Source organism: Chlorocebus sabaeus, chromosome 10, assembly GCF_047675955.1.
Source record: "Chlorocebus sabaeus isolate Y175 chromosome 10, mChlSab1.0.hap1, whole genome shotgun sequence".
NCBI lineage: Eukaryota > Metazoa > Chordata > Mammalia > Primates > Cercopithecidae > Chlorocebus > Chlorocebus sabaeus.
Window position 1 is genome coordinate 83,035,419 of NC_132913.1, and position 12,271 is coordinate 83,047,689.

At 38.9% G+C, this 12,271-nt stretch overlaps 1 protein-coding gene across 1 annotated transcript in view; it reads right to left on the reverse strand.

The window, feature by feature from the left end:
- DNAH7 (dynein axonemal heavy chain 7) overlaps positions 1-12,271 on the reverse strand; it is a 330,767-nt gene that overhangs the window by 49,611 nt on the left and 268,885 nt on the right. Inside the window, exons 54-56 of the mRNA XM_007965701.3 lie at positions 7,340-7,516; positions 4,925-5,086; positions 2,210-2,410 (exon numbers count right to left, since the gene is read on the reverse strand). Of these exons, the coding sequence (XP_007963892.3) occupies positions 2,210-2,410; positions 4,925-5,086; positions 7,340-7,516 (540 nt within the window). The remainder of the gene's footprint in view (positions 1-2,209; positions 2,411-4,924; positions 5,087-7,339; positions 7,517-12,271) is intronic.

Here is a 12,271-nt window from a genome sequence, read left to right on the forward strand (position 1 = left end):
GCAGTGAGCTGTGATTGAGCCACTGCACTCGAATCTGGGCAATAGAGTGAGACCCTGTCTCAAAAAAAAAAAAAAAAAGAAAGAAAGAAAGGAAGAAAGGAAGAAAGAAACAATAGATACTAGGGACTACTAAGGGGAAAGGGAGTGAGGGGGCAAGGGCTGAAAAATGGTTGGGTACTATGCTCACTACCTGGGTGACAGGATCATTCATATCCCAAACCTCAGCATCACTCAACATACCCATGTAACAAACCTGTAAATGTTTCCCCTGAATCTAAAATAAAAGTTGAAAGTACAAAAAAAAAAAATACACACACACATACATTAAAAAAAAAAAAAAAAAAAAAAAAAAACCGGGGGAGATGACTTCTTCAGAGATATCAATGTCATAAAAGACAAAGAAAGGCTGGGGAAATGTGCCAGATTTAAAAAGATGAGGCAATTAATACTAAACCAATACTGTCATGGACAGGAAAATGCTCTAATGGACATTACTGCATCAACTGACAAAACTGAAACACAAATGATAGATTAAATAACAGGGTATCCTTCTTAAACTTACTAAAAGTAATAACTATACCAGAATAAGATAATATCCCTATTCTTACAAAATTTACATCAAAAAATGTAATGATAAAGGGCCATCATATATCTAACTTAACTAATTTACATGTACCTGATGTGGGGGCGGGGGAGGAATGGTGAGGGGAAGAGGAAGAGAGAGGAAACACAAATGATGAAGCAAAAGGAATAAAATGTTAACAGGAAATGAATATGGGTAAAAAGGTGTAGGATGCTCCTTGTACTATTGTTATTTGTTTATTTAGAAACAGGGTCTTCTTGCTCTGTCACCCAGGCTGGAGTGCAGTGAGGTGATCATGGCTCACTGCAGCCTTAAACTCCTGGGCTCCCTCTCTCCTCAGCCTCTTGAGTAGCTGGACTATAGGTGTGTGCCACCAAGCCTGGTTAATTTTTTATTTCTATTTTTTATAGAGCTATGGGTCTCACTATATTGTCCAGGCTGACCACAAACTCCTGGCCTCAAACCATCCTCTTGCTTCAGCCTCCCAAGGCACTGGGATTACAGGTGTGAGCCATCATGCCTGGCCCTTGTACTGTTTTTTTGCTTGCAATTTTTCTGTAAGATTAAAATTATTTTCAAATAAAAAGTTAAAACAAAAATTATGATGTGCTGTTTTGGCATTTAATGAGACTTTGGTTTTGGTTTGGGCTGTGTTTCATAAATTCCTGGACTCCAATATATGCGACTACTGCTGGAGAGACCTTTTGATCTAGAAAAAAGGGAGGGTTTGAGTTAAATTTTGCAAAGAGGCTCTGTCTAGTCCATCATATGCAGAAATGCCCTCACCACCTATCTGGGAGTAACCTGCTCTCTCTGGGCCTAATCAATGCAAAAGCTAGTCCTATGGCAGGTCTTAGAAGCTTAAGAGGTGGTTTGACTTAGTTTTAAATATAGGCCCCCCCCCTTTTTTGTAGTACCCAAGACTTTTGTTTAATGAAAGTACTTCTTTATTTTTAATGTTTTCTTTTGATGTGCATTTAAAACAAATTCAGACATCAAGCGTGTGAGCTTTTTAATAGCAAAAACTTACGAAGGTTCATAACCCCTCTTAAAAAGAAACTCTTCCATTTTTAATTATGGCAAAACGCTGTGAAACAATTTTAGGTCACAGACATTCACATACACAATTCTAATCATGAAAGCAGTGGGTGGTTTCCCTGCTTGCCTGGTGACGCTAAAAAAGACCCTTATGAGTCCCATCAATCAAGGAGTAAAATCATTTTGGCTCTCATTATAGTTATATGAAGGAAATATTTTCATGTTTTAATTTAGAGACATGGCTCCAAATAGCACAAGGCTCAGTTAATATCCTGAAACAAGATTCTCCAACCTTGCAGATTTGTACTGGGAATGTCTTACAGCTGACTTTCTAAATAGAAAGCTACATTATTAATGACACCCCAAAAGATCTCAGCTGAGCAGGAATGAGGCTGGTGCTAAAATTAAAATAAAATATTAATAAAATTGACTTCAGCACAGTCAATAATCAGTTATCAAAACCTACTGCACTGCGGTGCAGGAGGCCTATTTAATTTTTAGTTTTACTCAGTGCACACATCCATGATCACCAGGGGCCACTTGGACTGCTTTACAGGACCGAGGTAACAAGACTTAACCATTACTAACAGGCTTTTTGCAGCTGCCAAAGAACTCTGGATCAGAGATCGGGTCCATGAGGTATGATCGAATGATATTAGCCCGTAAACCTTTTGGTGCTTCATTGGTCATTTTCACTCCATTCTGCAGTACTGACACAGGGAAATTTGGAGATGAGTAACTTGTCAGCCACATTCGGAAATCTGGATGTGTTGACTCTGGGCTTAACTCCTGTAAGAAAATAAATCAGATACAAAAGGGTAAATAAAACCCAAAGAAAATCTCAAGAGCATACATATGAAGGATGAGTTGGAAGGGGGAGGAAGTATTTTTACAAAGTAGAAATGTAACTGCTACAATTTTCGGCAAAAGCTTTAAAATCTGATTCTGCTCCTAAAACAATAATGCATAGTTGAGAAGGCCCAGCGTGTTATCATTCTCCTTGGTAACATTAATTCACATGACTATAAAGTTTACAAAAGTGCTATATAATTCAGAGTTGGTCCAAATAACTAAGACATTCCCAAAACTTTTGTATGTGCACTGATGTTGCTGAAATATTTACAGAAATAATTCTCTGTCCCAGGGCTAGATTAAGACTAATCCATTTTTCTTGCTGTAGCCAGGTTGTTAGAATACACAACGCACTCAGATAAGTCAATATTAAACCAAGCAGAAATTAGATGAGAGAGAGTATTTTAAAGGTGAGAAAAACTGGGGTAGTCTGAAACATCAAAACTTAGTACTAATCGCTCTATTTATTCAAGGGGATGGTCACACCTGGACTGCCAAGGGTAACAAAACACTCAATTAGCACCATTGCAAGGCCGTATAGGGCCTAGGAAGAATTATCATGGACCTTTCCCTCCCTTCCTGTCCAGTCCCACTTCCTACTGCTACCTCCCCCACTTGTCAATGTCAGTGTTATCTATGTTTCCTGAAATGGCAAATCTTTATCGGTAAAAAAAAAAACCCCTGAGCATTCCTATGGTGAAGGGGTGGATAAGGAAGGAGGCATAGATGTCTATGTTTTTTAATAATAATATGGTGGGTGAAGCACCATTCTTTTTCTCCTACCAGCTGCCCTATGGTCTAGTGACTTCAGTAACATGATTAATGGGAATCTGAGCCAATCCATCAAGGACAGATTTCTCTCTCACAGGACTCGGTGATGGGTATATATAATGCAATTCAACAGGTCATGAGAACAGTCTGGAGACAGATGAATCATAAGCAGACAGGCACAAATATAAAACCTCTGATAGGCCAGGCATGATGGCTCACACCTGTAATCCCAACTCTTTGAGGGGCCAAGACGGGCAGATCACCTGAGCTCAAGAGTTCGAGACCAGCCTGGACAACATGGTGAAACCCTGTCTCTACTAAAAATACAAAAATTTAGCTGTCCATAGTGGGGAGGGCGCCTGTAATCCTAGCTACTCAGGAGGCAGAGGCACCAGAATCGCTTGAACCTGGGAGGCGGAGGTTGCAGAGAGCCGATATCGTGCCACAGAACTCCAGCCTGGGTGAGAGATTGAGACTTCATCTCAAAACAACAACAACAACAACAAAACACCTCTGATACAAGGTGTGAAACATGAGGAGATGTTGTAAGGCAAATGGTAAAAAGAATAGTTTTTCAGGCAGAAATTACATCAACTATGATGACCTATATTCTTGAGAAAGTGCGCTGCACCAATAAAAGTGAAAGAAGTTCAAAAGGCTGGAGCATAGAAGTCATGATGAAAGTGGCCTGAGAAGAAACTGGAGAAGTAGGCAAAGGTCAGGTTCTAAAGGGTGCTGTAGGTCATGTTGGGGGTTTGAACTTTGTTGTGCGTGCCTTGGGAGGCCATCGAAAAGAGTCAGGCAGTGAAGCAATATCCATTCACTAATTCAATAAATATCTACTGATTGTATCCTATGGGCCTCACTGTTCAAGGTGCTGGAGGGAAAGCAGAGGATACAACAGATAAAGACAAAGTCACTGTCCTCATGATGCTTACATTCTAGTGGGAGACATGGCCAGAACAAACTGGTGCTAAGTGACATAAAGAAAAAACAAAGCCAGATGGGTGGATGGTGCAACTTCTATCATCACCATGGTTATTTAGGAGGGAATTAGGAGTGGGCTAGAGTCAAGCGTAGTTCCAGAGGATTCATTTTCTCTGTGTTTGTTGAGATCAATTGCCAGGCTTTCTGTTTACTCAGTTGAGCTACATGGAGTTTTTTTCCTGAACAGGGAAGTCCCATGACCCACTGCAAGGTGGGTGGGAACAGTACCCTTTTGGTTTCAGATTGATCTACTGTGGCAGGGTAACTGGCCAACTGGGAGAGAAGTAAAGAAAAGTGACATTCTGAAGCCTTTGAGTTTAGAGTGCCACATGAATTTCACCTTGAACAGTCCTCCTTGGTTACTTTAGGCTATTGTTATAAAAAGGAAGTTGATACGTGTCTACCCTGTGATTTACTCTCCTCCTCGAGTCTGCTGCTCGGGATTGAGGATATTTCCATCTCACTGGATGAGCCCTTGTCCCCGTTAAGAGGGATTTGCCAAGGCCTGGCTATGTTCTCACCTCTGTTCCTCCAGATCTGGTTTTCAATGTGAGCCTCTCTCTCCTGGAATCTAGTCAAAGCACTAACCTGCAACTCTCCAAATTAGAGAGGAATGGAGCTACCTGAATGTTATGTATATTACTAATTAGATTCCGGGAATACAATCTAATAAGTATAAACTTGCATTTTTACCTCACAGACTTTCTCAAGGGTTGGCATCCAAGACGTGGCAAGGTGACAATTCTGAAGAACAACCCAGGTTCCTTCCTTGACAGCTTTTTCTAACATCTTCATAGCAATGGGCCCTTGGCCTTGACCAAGAGATAAAGAGCTAAGTTTTGATCCCCCATACCCCTGTGTACAAGAATAGTAAAGACGTTATTTAAAATCACATTTTAAGAAACATCAATATTGTTATTTTTTAAAATGTTAACATTAACTATATTACAATTTAATTGGGTCAAATGTCTCAAAAAGTCAAACACATGCATCCCTAAAAACCTCTCTTTGACAAAGAATCTTATAAACACTTAGGTAAAAAGCAAGTCAATTCATGTAGGAAACAGTCATGGCAATAAATGGAAAATTCTGTAGTCTTTGGTTGTTGATAGAAGGGATAGAAAGAATAAATTAAATAGACTGTTAACATAAGGAGGAGGTGAAAGGCACTGGCAGTCTTGCAGCAACTCCTAAAATTCAAAGCTGAAAAGAAAACTAAAAAGAGACAGATGAACTTGTCCTGTTTCCTCCAGATCTTTGAATAACTATATTTTAGTTATGTTGGCTACTGTATAAAAGAGAATTTTAAAAATTGTCACTGATTCCCATGTCAGTTTCTTTAGAGGGTTCTGTGGGAATGTTTTCCTGTATTCAGTTCTACTGTATTCCAATTCGCCCATGGCTTCTGGGTCTCCTTTCTGGGGTAGTCATCACCAGATTGCCCCTTTAGAAGAGGCCTGAATATGGAAGAGTGGGGTCTCAGTCCCTCCCGAATGCCCATGGCTTATTGTCACTAGCTAGCTGGTAGAGGCAGCAGAAAACAAAGTAGAGCTGGATCCTGCTGTTTCTGGAAGAAGTGGAGACAGCAAGTGAAGAGAATGCGCGGAGCAGGACCCACATAGGAGCCAGAGAACAATCTTATATACAATGTGAGGAGAGATACAAAGAGCAGCTCGGAGGGGCTCAAAGGGTCGTCAAGCTTGTGTTGATTAGGAGAGGTGAGTCCTACGTAAAAGTGAACACCTCCGCCACTCCCACTCTACTCCTACCCACCATTGCTCTTCCTGGACTTTCAATAGCCACCCCGCCCCTTACTAGTGGCCTCCTTCCATTCTGCACCACCCAAATAAATTCTTCAGGCTCCAACTAGGATGAACTTTATAAATTATAGGTCAGATCATGCCAGTTTGTTGCTTAAAACCCTGCTCCTCCATCTTCCCATCTTACTCAATGTCCTTAATGTGGCCTACAGAGACCCTACATGATCTGGTTCTTCACATACTCAGAGCTCATCTCCTCCAATCACCACAGCCACATTCCAATCTTTCTTCAACAAATAGAAAGTACTATGCTAAGCTATCTATTCTTCTGTATATAAGAATTACACTCATGCAAAAATATGTAATTCAAAAATCTGGAGGAAATAGGACAAGTTCACCTATTTATAGTTTTCAGATTTAGATTTTAGGAGTTGCTACAAGGCAGCCAGTCCTTTTTATTTCCTCCTTATGTTAAAAGTCTTCTTAAATTTTTTTTCTATGCCTTATATCAATTTTTTTGGCCTAGTAAATTTTTTTTAACCTCTCAGCTACATGGCCTTTGAGGAGATACTTAAGCTCTCCATGCTTTAGTGTTCCTATCTGTATAATAAAGATACCACCATCTACCTTATGGGGTTGTAGAACATGTATGTAACAAGGTCTAGCAAAGTCAACAGTATACATTAAGCACTCAATACAAGTGGTGGTGGTGGTGGTTTTAGAAATATCAGTAGCATTACCACACTGTTATTTTAATCGTACCAAATTGGAAAAAATTCAGCTCAGGAAATGCCCAATCATCTGTTTATCATTTTCTTGTTCTAGATCATATGATGTAAGAACATTTGTACTGAATTCATTTGAATTAATTTTAAAGACAGACAAGGCATGTAAATAGTAGAACATATTTTAATCTAATACAGTGACCACAACGTACAATTGTTTTGGAAAGTCAAAGAAGGTTCCCCTTTAGAGAGTGGCAAAGGGGTGGGATCAGAAAAGGTGCACCCCTGTGGTCACTGTCCAGCCTTGAATTTATGAAATCAACTCAAGTTCATATACTGGTGCAAATAATGCCAAAGAGTTTCCTGTCCCCCACCCCAAATAAAAGTAAATGCCCCTTAAATCCCAATTCTGGTTTTAATTAGATTTTAATTTGGATAAGGAGTTCTTTTTTAGTGTCAGTGCTGCCATTTTAGTATCATTTTCTTGGGATTCTGTCAACCTTTGATAACTTTCAAAGGTTAAGTGACAAATTTCTACCTTTCCCTCATCCTTAAAATTTCAATTATAAGCAAGTATTGCTTTTTAAAAATAATATTCGATAACTTCATCTATTGTAAGGTACCTGGTCATCGGCAAATTTTAGAAGGGCAGCCATGGGATCTGCTCCAGGAGAGAGCACGAAAATCAGTGGTGCACAGCAGTTACTGTCTCCAAATGCCTTGGCTAAATCAAAGGGGGGTGGTTCAATGAATGGACGCCCCAATCTGTTGATTATAAATTCTTGCAACATTGGAATAACCTAGAAAGAGACAAGGATATAGTTGGAAGAATATTTGAAATCTGCCTAAAACCATTAAAAATTTAGATTCAAAAGTGTTTTAAAACAAAGTACCCTAGCTCTATTAGTTTAGGTATTCATTAATGGTGGGGAGTCCAAGGCATCAATGTTTATATAAATGCCTTTTAGATAGGAAATATCATAAAATATTTAGATAATAAAAGGTTAGTGGTAATTGACATAAACATTCAAATACTTTTTTGGTCTTCTTGAAATGAATGTTCAAGACATAGTGGTTGAAGAAGAAACCTGAACTCTTAAGTTATAAAACACTAATTATGTTTCAAAAATTCACAACTCAAAAGTAGAAATTGTAGTGTAAGTTGTGCAAAATTTCCCCACATCATCAAGAAAGAATTGATGTCAGTGTGGAAAATAAGGAGAAGGAAAGGAAGAGCTCTGTTCAAGAGAAGCAAACCATACACCCAAGAAACCAAACAAAACTATGTTGTGTAGAATTTCTGACAGCATGTCTGAGAATTTTCTGGGAGCCTGTTTGAGAAACAGCAGAACTCTGCAGCTTGGTGTCTCTGCTAATTGGTCCTTTTCAGGCCTTGATGCGGGGGTGGAACTGCATTAATCAGTATGACTGATGTACAGCCTCGGGTACATCATTCCTGCTTTCTGACGAAGGGTCTACACCAAGCCATTTATGATGGATCTATTCTCATGATCCTCACACCTCCCATTAGGCCTCGCCTCCCAACACCGCCACATTTGGGATTAGATTTCAAGGTGAGTTTTGATGGGGACAAACTCAAAGCACACCAATAATTAAACAAATTGCGTTCATCATGTTGTCCATATGTATATTTGTAGCTGCTATTTATTTCCAAACTGAATATAAATTCCTATCATGGCAAGTGGATGTGTGATAAAAAAGATATATATTTATTACTCTAAAGTAGCTACTTTAAAGCAGTTATTTGGTATTTCAACACTCTAACATGATATTGTTAATTCAGCTTGGTTGTCTTCTACGCAAAAAAGAAAATTCAATATATAGCAAAGCAAAGAAGGCCTAAAAATGCTTCTCCCTGAACAGGGGATTATATGCTATATTAGTAAAATGTAAGGATCTTTTTCTACTTCACTTTTCAAGGGTGCGTCTGCAATGCTTCTGATAAAGTCAAGCAGGAGACATTGTCACCTGGCTCCCATGTTCATGCCTCACTCACATCAAACAAAGATTTTGACACCTTCATTAAGTTTGGCAGAAATTGAAACAATGTTGTTAACTACTCAGCATAAAACTACTCTATTTTCCTGGAAAAAAATCAACTGATACCTACTTTTACTCATTAAAAAAGTCTCAAAATGAAAGGGAAAAGTAAACCGAGGAACAAAACACAAGAGAAAGTAATGTGGGAGAGAAGAATCCACTCATGTTTCAATTTTCTCCTTTGTTTTTTTCAAATCTGTACTCCCTTTACTACTATGCTTATCTTTTCCCATATCCAGTACTTCCGTGCTGACAAAACAAATGGAATGAAGTGAAGAATTAGTCAATATGAAGTTAAGACACGCTTTGGGTGTCTGCTTCCCCTTTGACCTTCTGCCATGCTGTGACATTGCACAAAAGCCCTCACCAGAAGCCGAGCAGATGCTGATGCCAAGCTTCTTGCACCTCCCAGCCTGGAGAACCATGAGTTCTAATCTCTCTTCTTTATAAGTCACTAAGCCTTAGGTTGTCTGTTATAGCAACACAAAACAGACTAAAACAATTATCTAATTTCAATTTCTCATCTATTAACTACCAAAAGTACCTTTTTTCCTGCTCTGAAGTATATATATATGTACAAAATTGTCATATTTGTTGTTCATTTTTTAATAACAAATTCTTGCAAATGAATGGATTGCCCCTTCACAGAATATTGTGAACACTACCTTACAGTTTAAAATTAAACTTCTAGTAGATAAGGGGCTACAAAAGCATACCAATTTCAGAAGGCAACAGCGGTATCTCAAGAGAAGGAGTAATGGAAAGATTTTTTGAAGGCCCCAGCATCACCTCGACTGAATAGCTGCTTAGATACAAGAATGGAATTGTGTGTATATACAACACACTGCACTATGTTGACAGTTCCATCAGCCTGCAACTTTTCTCAACTTGAAGCAAACTGCAGGAGCAATGTGCAGGTGCCAAGTATCTCAAAACGATGGTCTACTCTGGAAAACATTGCAAATATTTCCAAACGTCGATTTTATAGTCTATGGAACATTTATTTACACAAGATCTGTAAGTAAAAATAACCGACATGTCACAATGCCTTCTAAAAAGTGTCAGTCCTAGTGCATGTGTGACTGAGATACTGAGGGTGTTAGGGTGGGGAGCTGAGAGCCAATGAAGGAATATCTGTGTTAGAGATTAGATTTTTTTTAATCCCTCCAATATTTCTCTAGATTGATTCAAACATGGAAAATGTATAGATGCAACAACGCATCTATAAATGCCTGATAGCATGGACTTACCTACGAGGATGACTTATATACTGTTTGTGCAAAATAAACATCTGCTGAATGAATACATTGATAAAAAGCTCAGGATGCCTACTTTTGTGAAAGTGGAGTTCTAATTACAAAAATATTAAACAAAAATCACAGAATAATTAATTCATCTATACATAAAGTTTCATTTATAGATGTTATTTTATGTTTCAGGTTTTTTTCTTCTTCTTTAAAATCTGTATAAATTTCAGCCAGGCATGGTGGCTCACACCTGTGATCCCAGTACTTTGGGAGGCTGAGGCGGATGGATCACCTGAGGGCAGGAGTTCGAGACCAGCCTGGCCAACGTGGTAAAACCCCGTCTCTACTAAAAATACGGGCATGGTGGCGCGTGCCTGTAATCCCAGCTACACAGGAAGCTGAGACACAAGAATCACTTGAACCCAGGTGATGAAGGTTGCAGTGAGTTGAGACTGTACCACTGCACCCTAGCCTGGGCAACAAGAATGAAACTCCATCTCAAAAAAAAATTTTTTTTTTAAATTAGCTGGACATGGTGGTGCATGTCTGTAATCTCAGCTACTCAGGAGGCCAAGACATGAGAATCACTTGAACCCAGGAGGTGGAGGTTGCAGGGAGAGGAGATGGCGCCACTGTATTCCAGCCTGAGTGACAGAGAGACTCTGTCTCAAAACAAAAAAAAAAAACAAAAAGAAAAACAAGAAAACAAAAACTTTGGATAAATGTATAGGGTGCAAGTGTAATTTTTTACATGCACAGATTGTGTTGTGGTAAGGTCAGATAATGTACCTTGTACCCCTTAAGCAACCTCTGGTCATCCACCCCGCCACACCCTTCACTCTTCTGAGTCTCCTCTTTTTATCATTCTACACTCTATATCCAGATATACACATTATTTAGCTCTCACTTATAAGTGAGAACATTCAGTATTTGTCTTTCTGTGTCTGACTTATTTCACATATGGTAAATGTTTCAGATAATTCGAATGGTCACAGATGTCAAACTTACTGCAGGAAAATGAAAAATATCCTAATTGTCTGTCCCAGGCCTTGACCTTTTCTTTATTATTATTTTCCTATAGCTGGTCTTTTCTCGATAGATTTAAAAAAAAATTAACAAAAAAATCCCAGTTTCTCCGTAATCTCTTTCCTCTCAAGGCTAACTTCATGAAATTATAGTTTTGCAAACAAAATGAAAAGAACACGAGTTTTAAGTGCATGGTTTTACTTGAAGCAAGTCTGAATTATAAATGGCCTCACTGCTGTGAGTGGTTCAAACTGGTGTCAGTCACTTTGCACAGGCAAATGTGTCTGGCAGAGTGTCATTCTTCTTTCTGTCTGCCGGCACTGGAGGATCAAGTTAGGGGTGCTCACCTGAGAGTGATCAGAGACACACTGCAGTGTTTCACTCTTAATGTTGAAGCTGAACAAAACTTACTTGCTCCCAAGACTGAAGTGTAACTCCCGAGGTAAATGAACCTGTGTTAGCTATTCAGTTTGCAAGGCAACAGAATTGGGTTTGCCTCTTCAATCTTATTATGCCAGCGTTAGGTTTGTAAAATGAAATCTGTCAGTAACAAAACTTACAGACTAATTTAGGCAACCATTCTCCCAAAGGCAGGAAAGAAGTTTGTGGTCTTCTATGTATGTTTTGCTATTTATTGCAAGTTCCTACTGGATTTATCTGAGGCCAGAGAAACATATTAACTTATATTTGACAAGTTTCTTATTGAAAGCTGATTAATTTGCTGTTCGTTTACCGTTTAGAAGGATAGAACTGTGGCCAGAAGCTTTTCATTTTGTAAATGGACTCAAAACATTCCATACCTCAGTATTTATCCATTTGATGTTTCTTTTGTCAATAAAACACTATAAACTATTAAATTCTAAAGGAAAGTGCAAGCCCATCTCATTTTTTTCTATTGGTGATTTAGTGAGAATCTTTTACATTTTTTCAAACCGGAGCATTAGAGGGCCTGCCATTTGTGGCTTCTTACCACTGAGTGAGGCTGGTTTTGAGGGGAGAGGGGGGAAAGGAGATCCTCCCAAATTGTGCTCATGGAGCGTACTGTGAACTAGAGATCAATTAATTGCTGATTTTCCTGGATGTCTGTGGCTATACAGATTATCTCTTAGAGATGACAAACAGATAAACTCTTATAGAGTACTAGCTCAGATACCAGCCCCATACAGCACTCTTCCTCTCCCTGATATTCTACTACTATTCTTCTTTGGAAAACCATTCTTT